The sequence below is a fragment of the Scatophagus argus genome, chromosome 5 (assembly GCF_020382885.2).
Source record: "Scatophagus argus isolate fScaArg1 chromosome 5, fScaArg1.pri, whole genome shotgun sequence".
Classification (NCBI taxonomy): Eukaryota; Metazoa; Chordata; class Actinopteri; family Scatophagidae; genus Scatophagus; species Scatophagus argus.
Genome location: NC_058497.1, coordinates 4,484,047 through 4,502,142, shown reverse-complemented (window position 1 = coordinate 4,502,142; position 18,096 = coordinate 4,484,047). Strand labels below are relative to the sequence as shown.

Sequence of the window (18,096 nt, the reverse complement as noted above, 5' to 3'; positions counted from 1 at the left end):
AAGAAGCAGAAAGAAGGTACCAACAATGGAGCTCTAGAGGGTTCTTTACTTTATGTCCTATAAAACTGGGAAACATCTGCCTGTAAACCAGGATAGTGAATGAAGACAGGCCTCAAAACTCCTTGAAACTCTTTGAAACTCCGCTTCTGGTGTGCAAGATCCTTCCTCCCTCAGTTAAGTGTGCTGGTCTTCTTGTTGGGTCATGTGGGAATGAAAGTCCACCAGTGTTGGTAGTTGATGTCTTCACCTTCAATACTCACGACTTCTCCAGAGGCCAACCCAACCACTGTAACCACATGTCACTGACTAAGCTGGTGTTGGACACAGCTGTTTTGTTGTAAAATGTTTTTCTTTTTATTTATAATAAAAAAGCAACAAAGATACATCTCTCAATAATTTCAAACTAGCGGAGTGTCTGTGGCTCTTGAGGTAGAGCAGGTCATTGGAAGTTTGATCCTCAGCAGTTTATATGTCAAAGTGTCCTTGGGCAAGATACTGAACCCCAACTTGCTCACGATGGTTTTCACACCAGTGTCTGAATGTTCATGTGAACGTTTATCGCTCCTGAGCAAGCAGGTGGCACCTTGCATGATGACCTCTGCGACCAGCATACGAACATGTGTCAATGAGTGAATGCTGGCTGGTGTTGTAAAGCACTTTGAGTTTAGTTGACTCAAGCGCTATGTAAACACAGTCCATTTACCATTTAAAGTCAAGCACTAACAAAAAGAACAGCACATCTGAACTTAAAAACTACAATCCAGGGAAAACATATGTGGCTGATCAGGCCATTTAGATACACAGTGGGATAAGACCAAGACATGACCACTAAGACCAACAACAATATTGACCACACGTGTGAATATAGTGGTATTGAATATTAACTGAGAAAAAAAAAATCTAACTTGAAAACACTGGCTCACACTGGTAGAAGATGCTGCAGTTCAAGGGGAAATCATTATCTTTAAGCAGGTCTGAAAGAGCTGCTGCTGCTCCGTTTTTGGCCAGCCAAACACCTCCATCAGCAACCCATAGGAACGGGTAACTCAAATAAAACTGAATTCATTTCATGAAAATTAAATAAGTTTCTGCAACTAATATTGCAATAATGACAAAGAAAGTTAACTACATGTTTGCGCATATATAAGTGTGATGTATCTTTAGATATTGATATGGAAAGCATGTACAGACTGATGTTATATATGACACCAATTGATAATTAATACTGAAAAATCAATGTTGAGGCAGCATGTTACTGTTGTTGCTGCAGGAAGGGGAGCTAGTAAATGAACGTATATACAGTTTACAGTTGGAGCATATAATGAGAGAGGAGAAGTTAGTTAGTTAGTTAGTTAGTTACTTTCCACCAATGCTGAATTGAAAACAGCAATCCCCTTTCACTTTGCCATGTATACAGCTGTGCATAGAAGAGTGCTCTGTGTTCCTGTGGGCCAAAGTAATGAAATCAATTGTAGAAGTTGTCAGACTAGATGAGAGAGATAGAATTCTTAGCCACTCTTGTCTGTTTGTCATGAGGCATTCCAGATGCTGTGTGTTTTCTTCCACTATCATTGATTATATGACTTAAAATGTGCAACTGTTACCCCACATCTCTTGTTGGGTTATTAATGGGTTGAATTTGGTACAAGAGTGTGTGCAAGTGCTTAAAGGGTTTTTATGCGGTCTAATATGTATTACAGCACTGGGAATCATAAAGGTTTTTTTGGGCCAAACAGTTCTGGGCACACTAAGAGGAGCTGCCCACTGGGGAGCTAATCTGAGAAGCACATTCCTTCAGGGGCTTTTTTCTGTTTGCATTCACACCACCAATAGGAATGCTGACATTTTTTAAAAAATGCTGGTTGACAGCTCCATGCACTAATACTTATGTCTGGACCAATCACCATATTCATACAGTACATCACTCTTGTGCTGAGAGACCCTACTCTGAAGTAGGAACTAAAACGTTCCTCAAAACTGAGAACTAAAACTGTTCCCAGTTGGTGTGGTACAGACGCAATGAAAACGAGGATTCTTGGAACTACAGAAATGTTCCTATAGAGACAAAGTTGAGATGAATGGACACAGTCATGAGTGGACATGGTCATTCCCAGCTGCTACTTGTAATATTTTGGACCGAAATGTCTTTCAGGGGTCAATTCAAAACCATTTTAACATGAGTTTCCTCTCCAGTCTTTTTTTGGTCAATGTTGAACCTCAACACGATACATGTAAAGCTGCTTACTGTAATGGACCACACTGAGTCACCATTTATTGTGTGTCTCTCTGCTGCATGTCATTACTTTAGTGTGAAAAAAAAAATCTAATTTGCTCATTGCAACCCATTCAAGTTGTGCCATGGTGACTGAACAATCAAGAGAAATGATTATCCAGCACAAACTGAACAGTAGCATTAAACAACATGCACACACACACACACATGAACACAGAGATACACACATAAAATTGGCTGACTGAGCTCTTTAGAGAGCAACATGGAATGAAGGCAATCTCACTTAAGCCCTCATTTCCAAAGCTCCACCCACAAATGGAAAAAAATAAACTTCATTAAAATTGCTTTCCCGTAGTTTCATTTGGACAAGATCTGAAAACAAAACAGGCTATTTGATCTGCTCCTCACTTCACTTCTTCCAACACTTGATCTGGAGCACAATCTGGCACACTCTTTCAGACTGTCAAAGTGGAAGAAACACTCAAAGATCAATGCTCTGAGCAACCCAGTTGCTCTTTGACACTCCATCCCCTCCACCTCTACCTCACACCTTCCTGTCTTCCTCTCTCAGCAAATCTCATAGTGTCCCTCGAGTGGTGAACCTCGAAGAAAAATCCATCACATGCCTTGGGCAGCACGCCTGCTGATACACTTAGAGTTTATTTGGTAGCAGAAGACTCTATTAGTCTCATGGATATGTTGGACTGATTCATGCTTCAAAAAGCCCTCCAGCTTGCAGACCTGGAGCTCTTTGCCAACTCAGCTCCTGCCTCACCTAATTGTTTCACACTTAAATGTCAACTACAGAATTAATGGAATGTGTCTAAATAGCCCAAGAGTGCGGATAACTAATGCAGTAGTTTTACAGTGGAGTGGAGAAAACCTCTCTTGAGCACACAGTCTGAGAGTAATATATTTCCAGTATGAAGCTAGTCTCAGTCAGAAACTGAAGCATGAGACAGAGTCATTGTCCCATGGCACAAGTTTCTTAGGCAATCTGCTTAGAGTCTTTTAGAACCTGCTGCACAGAGTCACATTTTAAATGAGACAGTTAGATTGTCACCAAGTCTCTCTGGAGGTATGTGTGAAACCTGTCTTGGAGAAGACAGCAACATCAAAAAGCATGTTGAATCACACAAGTGCATACTTACTGTACATCAGAGTGTAGCAACACTAATGGACAGAGGACAAAATATGTCCGCTACCCCGTTCACTGTCTTATGGCAGAACCATAATGAATTTTAAACATGTTTGGAGGAGGATACCATCATCCTGTTCTAAAAAAGGAAAAAGAAAGAAATAATCAAAGTGCCAAAAAACAAAGTGCCCTTGAACAATGCAGACATGCTTAAATCTAAAGCTGACACAATTAGTCAATTAATCAATCACTCAACTGACAGAAAGCCAATAATGCCTGTTCATCAATCATTTATGCTGTTCCTTAAGAAAGAAAATGCCAAATATTCCCTAGCTGTAGCCTCTCAAGTGTAAGGAGGTGCAATCATCAGAGCCTGAGGTTATCTTTTCTGATTTCAGTAATTATAAATTATATATAAATAAGCATTCAGAAATAAGCAGAACTTGTATCCAGATCATACAGTGCAGGTTTTACCTCTAGAAAATGTTTCACTGACATCAAATGTCCATGTCTTTTAAATGCCACAAAATTAGCAGATACCTACAAAGTGTAACTTTATGGCCTTCAGCCACTGCTGCAAAGAGGTGCAGAACACTCACTGTCTCACAGTCTCACCATCTTACTGCTGTCACATCACTTCAGCAAACATGTCCAACTCAGCTGGTGAGTTCACTGAAAGGCAAATACTGTACAGGAAACCATTTATCAGTGTATCAGTGCAACACAGAGAAGCCAGGCGACACGGTTTCTCTGGGCCCCCTAGTGGGACAATCCAGACATGGTCCTCATGTGGAGGTTGAACATACAAAGTGTTTGTTTTCTTCCACTCTAACGAAATCAAAGGCAACTGGTCCCCTCTGGCCAGCAACATTCTGCCAGCTATGTATGCCTATGCTTGTGTATTTCTGTGATTATTTCTCTGTGTTTGTGTGTGTGTGTGTGTGTGGGCATGACCGAAGACACAAATTAGAGTTTTGCCATTTTCTGCAGAGCACATGATCACTCGCCCACTAAAACAAGATAATGTGTGTGATGCGCCGAGCCACTCAACGAGCCCGTCTTGTGATCTGAGAGCCCGGAGCTGATGTGAAGATAACTGTCCTATCTATCTTGTGACGAGCAGAACCGGAACCAGTCGTGACCGGCGGAGGTGAGGATGGGGTGAAGAAGTTGACTGAGAGGTGATGTGAGCCGTTAAAGGCAGATGAAAGAAAAGCTGTTGATGCTGCTTATACACACACACACACACACACACTAATCTGGCATGTGATCGCCAAGTGAGCAGCCTACCCACCATCCTTCCCGGGGCACCTGGGTATTCCCAATATGTCCAGTAAATCCCCAGTGGGCGTCCTGAAGCTTCGGTGAGCGGTCAGTCACCTGCAGCTCTCCATGTCTCACCCTCCGAGCACTGAGGGCGGAGGAGGGGGTGTCGGACAGGCCAAAAGCCCGCAAGTTCAAAGACAAAGTTTGATTCAAGGCAACAGTTTATCCTCCGCAAGAACTTGACTGCTGCAGCTGCTGCAAATATCTCTGATTGCTGCCAAGATCCAAGTCCGTGTCCTGTTGTTTCAGGCTGCTGTTCGGGCCAGCCTGGATAGAAATCCTATGGTTGCAACAGCCCAACTTCTAATGCGCGTTTAAAATCCAGAAAACACACCCACACTGTTATCCTGTCAGGAGAAATTTTAAAAATGACACCACTGGACGCGCTGATGACGCACGTCCATTGTGTTTATCTGTCTGTTCAGTGCTGCTTATGATAAAATAAAATGCTATTCAGACATTCAACAGCCGGTCCTCAGCAACGCTTTCGTGTTGCAATGCGGGTGCTGCGGCGGCAAGAAACCCCCCCCCCCCGCTTGATCCCGTCTCATCACGCTGTTCCCCGTCGCTGCTCCAGATGTGCAGATCTGAGCCGGGCTCTCACCGCGTGGAGCCAACTGGACAGACTGGGATGCGGTGAAGAGGGAGTGGAGTGCGCACTGCTGGTGGGGTGGGGGGGTGGGGGAGGCAGGCGACGCAGGGAGCTGGATGGGAGAGAGAAGGGAAGCTACCTGTGGGTGGTTTCTGTGAATTCAGTTACCAAGCACACAAAGCTCCCAAGTGTGAGGAACATCTGTCTCATCAGCGCGTCAAAGTGCGGCACCGGTTGGAACAAATTTACAAAACAAAACACAACCCAAACCTTATTTACTTCTGGTCAATAGTCGTCTTGAATTTCCCTCGGGATCAATAAAATGTCTATCTATCTATCTATCTATCTATCTATCTATCTATCTATCTATCTATCTATCTATCTATCTTTCCATCTATCATAGCAGCTTGTCAACAATAACCGTAGAAGTTCAGTGTGTGGCAGAGACAAACAGGATCTCCTCGTCCTCCTTTCACAAGCAGCTGTACAGCCACTTTACCTCTCAGCAGCCTTATTGTGGTGTGTGAAGTTTTGTTGAAGCACATTTGGTGGAAGAAGAACACAAAGCAAGTCCAAAAACACAGCACACTGTACTGAAGCATAATGCAGAGGTTTGATCGCATCTTCACTGGTCCACTCTCCTCCATATAAATGAACCCTGATTCAAGACCACAGGGATGCCCTTCTCCCCCACCACCTGATTGCCTCACCCATTTCCTCACCTGCTCCCTCTCATCAGTCCTGCAGTCCTCTGACCTTCTTTGCCCATCTGTCCTCACTTGACTCAACAATCCTCCACAGAATTAACCCTCTGGAGTCATGTATAATTGTCAGTTTTTGACTATTTTTGATTCTAACTTTATATTTCAACTTAGAAATTTTTTACCTTGCCATGTTCGGTATCATTTTTGTTCAGCACAACCTCACAAGTGTGACTTTACTGTTATTTTTTTCATTTTGACATACTGTATTAACACACTGGACCTAAAATCACACAAAAACTATAAAATCCGAGTGGGGAAAATGCGCTGAAGTGTGTTGAATGAAGTGCGCTCAATGCGCTGGTGTTTACTGCGTCTTCTTGCATAAAACTCGCACCAAACGCGCACCAAAGGCGCAACAAACGTGACGGCAATGTTCAGGAAAAAACATTGCGTATATTGTTTATCATAACTCGGGTTTTACTTGACATATTAACAAAATTTTAAAACTTGTATATAGTTTGAAGTGCCCACTTTCAACACAAATTAAAACAGAGATTCAGCGAGGCTGCGTCTTGCAGCTACGTCGTCTTAAGTTGGTCTTGTGATAAGGACGCGCCGGCGCGTCTGTCGACTCCAGGGTGTTTTAACCAACTCATTTTCATTCATCCATTCTTGCTTTGTGTTTTTTTTTTTTGTGACGGTCTTGTTGTATCAGTAAATAACTGGAATCATCCCACCATCACTGCTGTCTGCATCGGGTCCGCTTTTTACACCGGAAGTGCTCTGCTCACTGATGGCTGTTTCCACATTTTTCCACATTTGCCTCAGTAACACACTGGGTAGACGAAATATTTCTTCTATGACTGTAGACAAGCTCGCTGCTCTTACAACCTTACAAACAGCCGCTATTTCTATTAATACCACTGTGCGTGAATATCAGCCTTTTTCATTTTAATCTGACCATGTGTATTTTCTCAGTCTGAGATAAAATGAATCAAACTGATTATGTTTCCTGTAAAAAAAGAGACCTAACTGTTATGGAACTTTAAAAAGTGAGCAATAAAACTTGTGGAAATTCCTGTTTGCTGGGTCTCGTTTAACCAAACACAAACTCATACTTAGAGTCGCTATAACACAAACAACCACATCCTTCAGTTTGAAAATGTATTTACAAATTTTATTTATATTTATATATTATAGGATATAATATATATTAGGATATAAAATACAAAAATAAAATAAAATATTACAAGTAATTTAGAGTCACAATTTTATTTATATTATAAAAAATATTATTTCTGTTTTCTTCTTTATGTATAGTTGTCCTCAGAGAGCAAGCCAAATGCTGCAACAGCACAGGACCATCTCAACAGCAGGATGAGAAATCTATGAATTTAACTGCTGATGAGATCACTCTGGTTTGTCCTGGTGCTCAGCAACTGTGGGGCGACTGTGGCAAGGAAAAACTCCCTGTAATAGGAAGAAACCTTGGGAGGAGCCAGGCTCTCTGGGGGGCGGTGGCCCTATCCTCCTGTGGGCGTGGTGATGGTGGTGTGGTGGTGGTGAGGTGGTGTGGTGGGAGTGGTGGTGGTGAGGTGGTGAGGTGGTGTGGTGGGGCGGTGTGGTGTAGGGGTGGTGGGGTGGGGGTAGTGGGGTAGGGGAAGTGGTGAGGTGGTGTGGTGGGGTGGGGGTGGTGGTGGTGGGAGTGGTGGTGAGGTGGTGTGGTGGGGTGTGGTGGGGGTGGTGGTGAGGTGGTGAGGTGTGGTGGGGGTGGTGGTGAGGTGGTGTGGTGAGGGTGGTGTGAGGTGGTGTGGTGGTGTGGTGGGGTGTGGTGGGGTGGTGGTAGGGTGGTGTGGGGGTGGTGGTGAGGTGGTGTGGTGGGGGTGGTGCTGAGGTGGTGTGGTGGGGGTGGTGTGAGGTGGTGTGGTGGTGAGGTGGGGTGGGGGTGGTGGTGGGGTGGTGGGGAGGTGAGGTGGTGTGGTGTGGTGGGGTGGGGGTAGTGGGGTGGGGGTAGTGGTGAGGTGGGGTGGGGGTGGTGGTGGTGGGAGTGGTGGGGTGTGGTAGGGGTGGTGGTGAGGTGTGGTGGGGGTGGTGGTGAGGTGGTGTGGTGAGGGTGGTGTGAGGTGGTGTGGTGTGGTGGTGGGGTGGTGAGGTGGGGTGGTGTGGAAGTGAGGTGGGGTGGTGTGGAGGTGTGGTGGGGGTGGTGGTGAGGTGGTATGGTGGTGGGGGCAGCGGCGGGGGGTGCGGGGACGTGGTAAGGTGGGGTGGTGTGGTGGGATGGGGGTAGTGGTGAGGTGGTGTGGTGTGGGGTTGGTGGTGTGGTGGGGTGGGGTGGGGGTGGTGGTTAGGTGGTGTGGTGTGGTGGTGGGGTGGTTGGGTGGTGGGGGCAGCGGTGGGGGGGTGCGGGGAGGTGGTGAGGTGGTGGGGTGGGGTGGGGGTGGTGGGGTGGGGGTGGTGGTGGGGTGGTGTGGAGGTGAGGTGGTGTGGTGTGGTGGGGTGGGGGTAGTGGGGTGGGGGTAGTGGTGAGGTGGTGTGGTGGGGTGGGGGTGGTGGTGGTGGGAGTGGTGGGGTGTGGTGGGGGTGGTGGTGAGGTGTGGTGGGGGTGGTGGTGAGGTGGTGTGGTGAGGGTGGTGTGAGGTGGTGTGGTGTGGTGGTGGGGTGGTGTGGAGGTGAGGTGGGGTGGTGTGGAGGTGTGGTGGTGTGGTGTGGTGGGGGTGGTGGTGAGGTGGTATGGTGGTGGGGGCAGCGGCGGGGGGTGCGGGGAGGTGGTAAGGTGGGGTGGTGTGGTGGGATGGGGGTAGTGGTGAGGTGGTGTGGTGTGGGGTTGGTGGTGTGGTGGGGTGGGGTGGGGGTGGTGGTTAGGTGGTGTGGTGTGGTGGTGGGGTGGTTGGGTGGTGGGGGCAGCGGTGGGGGGGTGCGGGGAGGTGGTGAGGTGGCGGGGTGGGGTGGGGGTGGTGGCGAGGTGTGGTGTGGTGGGGTGGTGGTAGGGTGGTGTGGGGGTGGTGGTGAGGTGGTGTGGTGGGGTGGTGGGGTGGGGGTGGTGCTGAGGTGGTGAGGTGGTGTGGTGGGGCGGTGTGGTGTAGGGGTGGTGGGGTCGGGGTAGTGGGGTGAGGGTAGTGGTGAGGTGGTGTGGTGGCGGCGGTGGTGAGGTGGTGCAGGGAGGGCAGGGGTGTCTGGGTGCCTACTTCTTCTTCTTTGGTCATCCTCTGCTGGTCTTGCTGGTCTTCATCCCATGCCTTGTCCAGCACCTGCAATGACAGAATAAATGACTCACCTCCGTGGCCCTCAGGTCTTCAGTTGTGGACCTTCAGACGCGCCCCCCTCCGCGTCCTGCTCTATACCTGAAAATACACACGACATTATTGTATACGCTGTGTTTAGAGGTGCACTGACTGTAATCTTCCTGGCTGATTCTGGTTTTCGATTATTTTTGAAAGTGTGACCTGCTGACACCAATTTTTACAGATTCTGATTGTCTTTCTAAGAACCATGAATGACAGCATATGCAAACAAAAATAAACTTTTCTTCAATGCAAAATTTTATTTTTACTTTCATAATAAAAGAAGCTATCAAACTTGACAATTTCCTCTCAAAATAATAATGAATGTGAAAATGGTGAAACAGCACACAGAGGCTGTGCTCGGTCTTGAGAAGTCGTAGTGGTTATTTACCGACTGACAGTGACTTGCACTGGACATTTACAGTGGATGTGACGGTGTTGCCTTCTTACCTCTCGTTTGTAAATTAGGACGTATGCTGACTCCCGCCGCTGCTCACAAACAGATGCGCTGGTTGTCTTGTGGACTGCTGAGTCGTTGAAGGTGAGCCAGCGGTTGTGCTCGTCACCTGGACTGTCGGGGCAAATGCCATCACAGACGTAGTGTCCTAACAGGAGACAGATTGTTGTTACTATATGAACACAGTGCGGATGATGAAGGCTCAGTGATAGCAGACAACAGCGATTTAGCATTTAACAAAGTCAGAAAAGCTTCTAGATTTGTGTCCTTTCTAAGTGAATACAGAAATCTGGTACCTCTTTCGAACAGTCCATCATGTCCGCAGGCACAAAAGGTTAAGTTATTAATTAAGGTTTTATAAATATTAACCTTAGAGAAACTTCACAAACTGGCAACACAAAGGTTTTCTAGATAAGGACGCATGCATGGATAAAGTGAGTGATTAGTGAGCGATTAATTAACCAAGCTCAACAAGTGTAATTAAAACGTTTCTGTATAAATAGTATAAAATAATCAGTTATTTTCATCATTAACTGAAACATTTCCACAACATGTCTGAATTCAGCCTGCTTACCTGTTCTTGAGATGCCAAAGTGGTTGATGACGCTGACCAGACTGTAACAGCCAACATCCTGGGGGAAAACACAGGTAATCAGAGTTAGCCTCAAACATGCTCACATGTCCACATGTTTAAAAAACCATGGAAAAAGTGGGAGAGAGAGGAGGAGGAGGAGGAGGAAAGAGAGAGAGAGGCTTTGGGGGCAGCTGTGGCCTAGAGAAGCGGCGTGTGATTGGAGGGTCGCTGGTTTGATTCCCCCACCGGACGGGCAGGAAAAATTTGGGTGGGGTGGAGTGATTAATGCGATAAATGCTCCCCCTCTCCATTAGCCGGCTGATGTGCCTTTGAGCAAGTCACTTAACCCCCAGTTTGCTCCCCGGGCGCTTGATGCAGCCCACTGCTCCTGTGTGTGTCTCACTGCATGTAATTTGTCGGGTGTTGCATGTGTGTGTGTGTTCAACTAAGGATGGGTCAAACGCAGAAGACGAATTCAGTGTGTGTATGTAAAAATATATATACTGTCAATAAAGCAGATTCTTCTTCTTACTGCCACATGTGTCTAATGTCTGTGATTGTTCTGTTTCTCTTCACCTGTTTGCAGGACACTTTCAGATGACTCAGTAGTTGGACGGGGTCTTGGATCTTCTCCAGGGTGTAGGAGGGAGTGAAGCAAAAACGCTTCAGGTGTAATATGAGCACTCTGTAGGGCAAGATGAGACACAACTTGTTGAATCTTGAGAAAGGAGGGGTCAGGGGACAGGGGATCCCCATTTGGGAACCACTTGGGTCAGGTGATCATGTATGATGGCTGTGATGTGGCTTACCTAGGCAGGGTCGCGAAGGACAATGTCTGGCCCGACGACGTCCCTCCGCACTCACACTTGAACTCTAAATCTGTCTCCTGCAGGACAGCACAGAGACAACAGGCTGAGCAACACAATCACACCATCATGTCTTCTCGTCACTTTTGGGAACATTACATAAACTTACATGTCCACTACTGGCCCAACCATAACCCTTAACTTACACCAAACCTAAACCTGACCTTGAACCAGGACTTCACCATAAAACTTTGTCCACATAAGGATGGCAAGTCATCACAGTGTGACTGTAAATTTTCAGATTTATGTCCCTACAAAGTGAGTACACATCCGCACACAGGAGGACGCGTGTGTGTGTGTCTGTGTGTGTGGGGATGTGTATTCCTGTAGTTGTGGGGACAAAAACCTGTGACTGGCAGTACTCATGGGGACAAAACTCAAATGGCCACAATGTAAAGGGTGAGGTTAAGATAAGGAGTAGGATTAGGCAAGTAATGTTTATTGTTATGGTTTGGGGCTTCAGGAAATTAATGACTGTGATGTCCCCAAAAGTGATGGAAACAATACTGTATTTGTGTGTGTGTTTCAGCAGACTTCAGATTAGTCTGTGATGATGTGACTGAATGAGGACAGATGGGTCTTACCTTCAGATATCCTTCAAGCATTTGTTCTATAGATCCTCCAGAAATCAGGTCCAGAGACAAGTTACAGAATTCTTCTTGTCTCGCTGACTGGGACCCACAACTGCACGTTAAAGGGACAGTACACATTAAAGCACAGTGCTGTACCACAGCTACATCACAACAGGGCCTTTTCGGCATCTGATTATTAAAGGGAGCAAGTGGGGCAGCAGGAAAACTTGTAGCCTGACTGTCTGACAGACTACCCGTGTGTGTGTGTGTGTGTGTGTGTGTGTGTGTGTGAAAGAGGAGTGTCATTGACCTGTGCTATCTTACCTCTTGCATGTCCTTGTGCTATCCATACTGAATACCAGGTGGTCTTCCACAGGACAGGTGTAACTTATGCCCTTTAGTGCTGCTGTCTCCTTCAGCAGAGGGCCCAGACTCCTCATCTGGCTAAAGACTGCGGTCAAGAATTCATGAGCGTCCTGAACACACAAAAACACACCAAGCAGAGCAGAGTTTATACGCAGAGCACAAAGCATGAGAAACAGGTGAAACAACAAAACATCAAATCAGTTGTCTCACTTTTTGCTGATTGTCTCTGAACTCGGGAGCCTGGATGGAAATTGTCTTCTTAAATGAATGCAGGAGGCTGGATTTTATTTTTGGGTCTGTAGAGGTGTGAACATCCCTGATCTTCATCAAACTTCTGCAGAAGGTGTGAAAGACTAAGGTTAGATCTTTGATTTCATTCTTCGGGGTCGTGGACGTGCGTGTGTGTGTGTGTGTGTGTGTGTGTGTGTGGGCTGCTTTACCTCATCAGATTACCCTGAGGGACTGAACTCCAAACCTGTTCCATGCGGCTGATGTCCCTCACAAAGTCCTCCAGTGCCAGTATACTCTGCAGGCTGGAGTTCATATAACAGCTCTGTCCAATGTTTGGAAACCTGACAAATACGAGTCAAAGCACATGTCTTCACACCCTCACTGACCGAACATAAAGTGGAGCTCGTTGTCTCCCAAAGCACATGTTTCTGTTTGATTTGCTGGGTTCACGTCTCGCTCCAGCTTTGCTTCCTGTGCAGATTTACTTACCCGAATGGGTCAACGGTCCTGCTCTGTACAACCTCTGTAGACTGATTTGTTGTGTTGCTACTGTGACACAAAAACACAAAGGCATGGTTCATAAACATGTCACAATGAATCCAGAGTTCATGTGTCAGAATGACAGCAAAATACTTTTCAACTTTACCACCGTACAGGAAGTTGATGATTTGTTTTGAAAGTTGTTACAGGCTGCCATGACGGAGAAGGAGCTAAACAAATATTCTGAGAAAACATCTACTGAACACAGTGTGTTAACAGATCTGATTATGTGTTTTTCTGAGGTCACAGTTCAGCCCTGAGTAACACCGAATGAAAGACATCGACAGCTTTTGACAAATACAACCACAAACTTAACAGTACAACTTAACATGAACAGCTACGGCGGACATTTCGAAGACTGGAAAGCGTAGAGGCAGTTGTTACTTACTTGCTGAACATCGTGAAGAGTAGCTGCTGGAGGAGCAACTGCTCAGTGAGCTCATTGTTGAGCATTAAATCTGACAGCATTGAGGTATCTGTGATTTGGATGGACTCATCCAACAGCATGTTGATGGCGTCTGTATTGTCCATCTCGTCCATCTCCTTCATCTCCTCCATCTTGTCCATCTCCTTTGTAACTTTTGCAAAGCTGATTCTGGAAAAGAAAGAGATCATCCTCGTCAAGAGAAGAACAAAATGACTGGCAGGTGAACTTATATTAAAGAAAGAATTCTTTTCATGACAGACCATCACCACAAGATTAAAACTGAAGCAACTCAGATTACTGCAGAACTGGACAATGAATCATCATGTCATATTATTTATGGTTAAAAATCTGATATCATGTGAGAATAAGTAGTCTGTGTGTGAATGTATTTATGAAGTGATCACACCTCACACGCTCCTGACAGACAGTGAACGTAGCATCATTACCTTTTTTTAGGCGTTGCCGAGTTTTTCTGCTCTTCTTCAGAGTTGGGACATGGAGCAACCCGACATGTCTGTTGGTGGAAAGACAAACAGTCATGGATCAAAAATGCAAAGTCAGAATATTGAACAATACAAGTTTTCAGGTGCTCTCGTGCAGTTGTGACTGACACATAGGTGGTTACATCAGCTCTTTCTGTGAAACATACCCTACAACATTTAAACATCCCACGCCACCACTTCTTGCTTGTTTTCTTTGTTGATCTGGCAGTTTGGGCCTCAGTTGTGCTGAAAAGTGACACACGGTTGGTCATTTTATTGTGAACTTTTCAGAAATATCACAAGAATAAACCAGTTAGTCGAAACCCATGAAACGTATTCGGATTGGAGCGTCTTACCTTTTCTCTGGGACTGGCGCCTTCTCCTCGGAAACACTTTTCTGCTGTTGAGAAAACCAAAACAACATGGAAAAACTACTTCAAACGTTATTTGTGCTCACTGAAAGAAAAATGTTACAGGCGATTTAAACAAGGAAAAAGTGAAGCTGTGACACTTTCTGTTAAACATACCAGAGTGTGACCGAAGAGACGATTTATCCATTTTCTTTTCTTTGTCTTTGTGTCTTGTCCAGCCTCAGCTGGCTTTGCTGAGGCTGGACTGGTGCTGGCAGCAGGTGTGTCTGAGAAGGCCACTCTGGTGTAAAGAAAGTTGGTTGCTTTTTCAATAGTGGAATAATTTTTAGCCAGAAAGAAATCAGCAACAAGTTTTGTAACTCTCACAAAATCACAAAATGATTATTCCTACACTTGCACACCAAATATCTGTGACTCCAACATTTGTATTTCAATCTTCTTGACTCATGTGTACTCATGTGTCCCAGTAAGTTTTTTTTTACTGCCCCAGTATGTTACAAGGTCAAAAGTGCAGAAAGATTTGTCACAGATCTCAGGTCAACTGATGTGGTCACAACACTACATGAATGTGTGTGTGGATCCCCACTTAAAAACTACACTGAAACTGTTTTCACTGAGTAAAATCACCTGAAGACTAAATAAGGTAAACTATAATCTAACAGCTAAAATGAAGAAACAGTTTAGGCAAGAGTAAAATAACTGTTCTCGATCATCTTACCTCCTCTGAGGGATGGAGGGCTTTTTCCTCTCCTCTGCTGGCACATTTTCTTGAGGTGTTTTTTTTGTCTGCTCAGAATAAAGAGAAATAAGGCAAAACACTGTCTGAAAAACAACGTGCCTTCATTGCAGGTACAGAAAATATCACAGGTAGTGTCTAACAAACACAACTCAAAGTCTGAAGAGTATTATGTTTTTCAGTCCACGAGGTCGCATTAAAAAAAGCGACCCCCAAAGAAACACATTGTACATCTGAGAGACTAACCTTTCCTAACAAACGACGTAGTGAAAACATGTTTGTAGCTGTGACGATCTCTTCTGCAATTCGGTGTAAACCTGTTCACTGTTGAGAAGTTCAAGTGAAACTGACCCTCTCACTAACAAGAACTCAAGTACCAGATCAGTTCTAGAATGTGTGCTTTGAGGTGAACCCCTGACATTCTGGAATGGAACCGCATGTCACAATTCTTACCTGAGCCACACGAAAGCCATCTTCAACTGGCTTTATTGTTTGACTCTTTGATTAAGTCAAATTAAAATAAAATCACAACTCAGATCTGAGCGAATCAGACAAATCAATAGTCTAGCAAACACCGGGCGACATCTTGCACGTCTTCCTTCATCAGATTCTATTGCCAGCAGGCGTTTAAGCATTCAGGTGCTGATATAGTGGAGAATCCCATTATAAGTACACTACAAAAAACTCAACAACAACAGGCTACTGTGTTTTAATAGTCAGTAAGGTGGGGTGGTTGATGGTAATGTGTAATTTTCTATTTCAGATTGATGGAGAGCACTTTCTCCAGATCTGTGAGCATGGCCCCCCTCCTAATTTAAGAACAGGTCAATCAATGCCTGCTCTCTCTCTTCCTCTGTTATTTTCTTTTATACCTGCTCTTTGTCCAACAGATCAATGCAAGGGAACATTTTCTAGGTCTGAAAGGGTGGAGAACCTGCACACCTTACCCGATCAAGGCTGCATGCTAATTGTGACATTTATAACACATTCTGTCTTCAGACAGGCAATTTTTGAAACTTTGTCTGTTTTCTTATTGTGCAAAATATCAAGCAATGATATGTTAAATCTCCTTGTCCTGCAGTTATTTCTGGGTTGTGGTCATGTATTTGCGTGCTTGAATGATAGGAAGTTGAGCTGAAATGTCAGCTGGCACAGCAAAAATGATCAAAATCTTACTAAACTGGCCTGATGTGAAATTACACTGTGTTCAAATGTTACAGTTATTAAAGAAATGTGTTTCACCTTTTTTTCTCTCTCTTGTAGCAAGGCCCGAAGTGATGTGCATCACATCATCACATATGTGCGTCATTACATATCACATGAAAGAGACATATGCTGTCTTTATAAGAAGTTAGCACTTACATTATATAATGCAAAGTTACTTTATTAATACCAAGCTGGGAAATTACTGAAACACACACACATGCAACATGCAGTGAAACACAGGAGCAGTGGGCTGCATCAAGCGCCCAGGGAGCATATATTGGGGGTTAAGTGCCTTGCTCAAGGGCACATCAGCCAGCTAATGGGAGGGGGGGGACATTATCACTACACCACACTCAAATTTTTCCTGCCTGCCCGGTGGGGGAATCGAACCAGCGACCTTCTGATCACAAGTCGCTTCTCCAACATCTAGGCGTATATGTATTTAGAATGCAGCATAATGGTCAGGTGTCCCTATACTTTTGTCTATATAGTGTACCTGAAAGCGGTGGGCCCACGGTAGGCTCATGCTGTGATGCTTCCTCTGAAAGCCGAGCTGCGATCAACTTCCTCACTGAAAATGAGATGCAGATGAAGGGCCAACCTGCTTCAGGCTCAGATCGTGGTTCGGAGATATTTGTTCTCCCTCCATGATTTGAGCTCATCATCTGCAGCCCCACACAGGCTACAACTATTTTTACACCTACTGTGCATTTGAGACACAAAGCTGGACGGACGTGACGTTGCTGTACCACTGAGTTCCTCAAATTTCCAATTCATATAACATATAACAATGGCAGGTAAAAAAATGAGCCTTTAAGAGATCACGCGTCATAACAAAAGACGGATATACGTCACTGCCTCTCAGACAGACGGATCACTCTTCTTTTGTCACGTTTCATCAGTAACAACAAAGTTTCCATTGCATGAATTTGGTCGATTTTCTTTCTTTCATTCTTTTCTGCTGATGTGGAACACTAACCAAAGCTAAAAGGTAAAAGTAAAAATAAATTAAATTTAAATAAAGATACAAGACACTTTTTATAAAGGCTTTGTGAATTTTGAATATGAAATATTTCAAATTAAGGCAACTTTTATCTGTTAGTGTAATTCTTCTTAGCAGGCAGCTTTCACATTGGAACATTTCACTTGTTTCACGTTATTTTGTCCTGTCCTGTTATTTAGAACTTGTTGCTGAGGTTACTGAGATGTTTTTCCTGGGTGTTGAGTAACTCGATGCTTGAAACTAGCCAGAATGTTAGAGCTGTTTGATCAACACTGTCAAGTCTGTCAAAAGTCAGAATTTCTCATTTCTTATCCTTCTCATTTCTTTACATATTAAGACCAAAACTGTGTGTTTTGGCTCAGCTGAGAACCAGAATATTGAATTCCTAAATATATGACCTTATTCCAGGATGATGGCTGTAGCATTTGCTAAACTATACACTAGATCAAGATTGAACCCAGCTTTATTTAGATCTGTGGGGCTTTGGATTTTGCTTGCATTCATTTTTCTTTTTTTGCTGGAAAACAAGTCTTCTCCCAAGTGATGCTTTTTTTGTACACTGCCTCAGCTTTTCCTCCAGGATTTCTCCCATATTTTTCTGCATTCATTTTACACTGTAACTGCACAAGGGTCTCCTGCAGAGAAGCATGATGATAGCATAATGCTGCCGCTTCCATAAATCATGCTTGTGATTATGTGTTAATGATTATCTGCAGTGTAATATGGTGTTAAGTATTATGTCTAGAAAGCTCAACTGCAGTATCATCTCATCTCACCGTCTTCCAGCCCCCCATGTAAGTGTCTTTCTCTTTGTTTTCCTATGAAGCTGAGACTGGTGAAGCATCTGGCCAGGTGGTGTGCTCTGACTGGTCGAAATGTTAAACCACTTGAAGGGCCTTAAATTTAAATATTTTGGCATGCAAAGGATTCTTATTTATGAAAAGTTTTGGAATTGGTTGGGTAGATTACATCAGTTGTGTGCAGGAGAGGG

General features: G+C 44.6%; 2 protein-coding genes and 2 long non-coding RNA genes across 4 annotated transcripts; all 4 read right to left on the bottom strand.

Annotated features, from left to right (window-relative positions):
- Positions 1-9,328: 9,328 nt before the first annotated feature.
- LOC124059126 (ubiquitin hydrolase B-like) lies at positions 9,329-11,874 on the bottom strand. Its single transcript, XM_046388905.1, has 6 exons — positions 11,756-11,874; positions 11,115-11,191; positions 10,882-10,990; positions 10,306-10,363; positions 9,725-9,879; positions 9,329-9,334 (listed from the first exon to the last, which is right to left on the bottom strand). The coding sequence occupies exons 1-6, from the start codon at positions 11,774-11,776 to the stop codon at positions 9,329-9,331; spliced, it is 426 nt and encodes a 141-aa protein (XP_046244861.1). The 5' UTR covers positions 11,777-11,874.
- Positions 11,875-12,063: 189 nt separating this feature from the next.
- Positions 12,064-13,447, bottom strand: LOC124059125 (ubiquitin carboxyl-terminal hydrolase 26-like). The gene is made up of 5 exons (XM_046388904.1): positions 13,269-13,447; positions 12,830-12,889; positions 12,550-12,681; positions 12,320-12,443; positions 12,064-12,219 (listed from the first exon to the last, which is right to left on the bottom strand). Exons 1-5 carry the CDS (start codon positions 13,445-13,447, stop codon positions 12,064-12,066), a joined length of 651 nt encoding a protein of 216 aa, XP_046244860.1.
- Positions 13,448-13,608: 161 nt separating this feature from the next.
- On the bottom strand, positions 13,609-14,188 carry LOC124058668. The gene is made up of 3 exons (XR_006843281.1): positions 14,146-14,188; positions 13,957-14,035; positions 13,609-13,821 (listed from the first exon to the last, which is right to left on the bottom strand). It is a non-coding gene; the product is annotated as an uncharacterized LOC124058668 (long non-coding RNA).
- Positions 14,189-14,316: 128 nt separating this feature from the next.
- On the bottom strand, positions 14,317-15,223 carry LOC124058645. Its single transcript, XR_006843278.1, has 3 exons — positions 15,143-15,223; positions 14,879-14,946; positions 14,317-14,440 (listed from the first exon to the last, which is right to left on the bottom strand). It is a non-coding gene; the product is annotated as an uncharacterized LOC124058645 (long non-coding RNA).
- Between the last annotated feature and the right edge of the window lie 2,873 nt (positions 15,224-18,096).

Bases quoted from the DNA above. Each gene is read 5' to 3' on its own strand.
- LOC124059126 (XM_046388905.1), bottom strand. From the start codon at position 11,776: ATGCTTGAAGGATATCTGAAG. The intron at 10,991-11,114 runs GTAAGCCACATC...CTTGCCCTACAG, and splicing joins TCCTTCGCGACCCTGCCTAG to AGTGCTCATATTACACCTGA. The intron at 9,880-10,305 runs GTAAGCAGGCTG...GTCTCCTGTTAG, and splicing joins CTTTGGCATCTCAAGAACAG to GACACTACGTCTGTGATGGC.
- LOC124059125 (XM_046388904.1), bottom strand. From the start codon at position 13,447: ATGGACAAGATGGAGGAGATGAAGGAGATGGACGAGATGGACAATACA. The intron at 12,444-12,549 runs GTAAAGCAGCCC...CACCTTCTGCAG, and splicing joins CCTCAGGGTAATCTGATGAG to AAGTTTGATGAAGATCAGGG. The intron at 12,220-12,319 runs GTGAGACAACTG...TTGTGTGTTCAG, and splicing joins TCAGAGACAATCAGCAAAAA to GACGCTCATGAATTCTTGAC.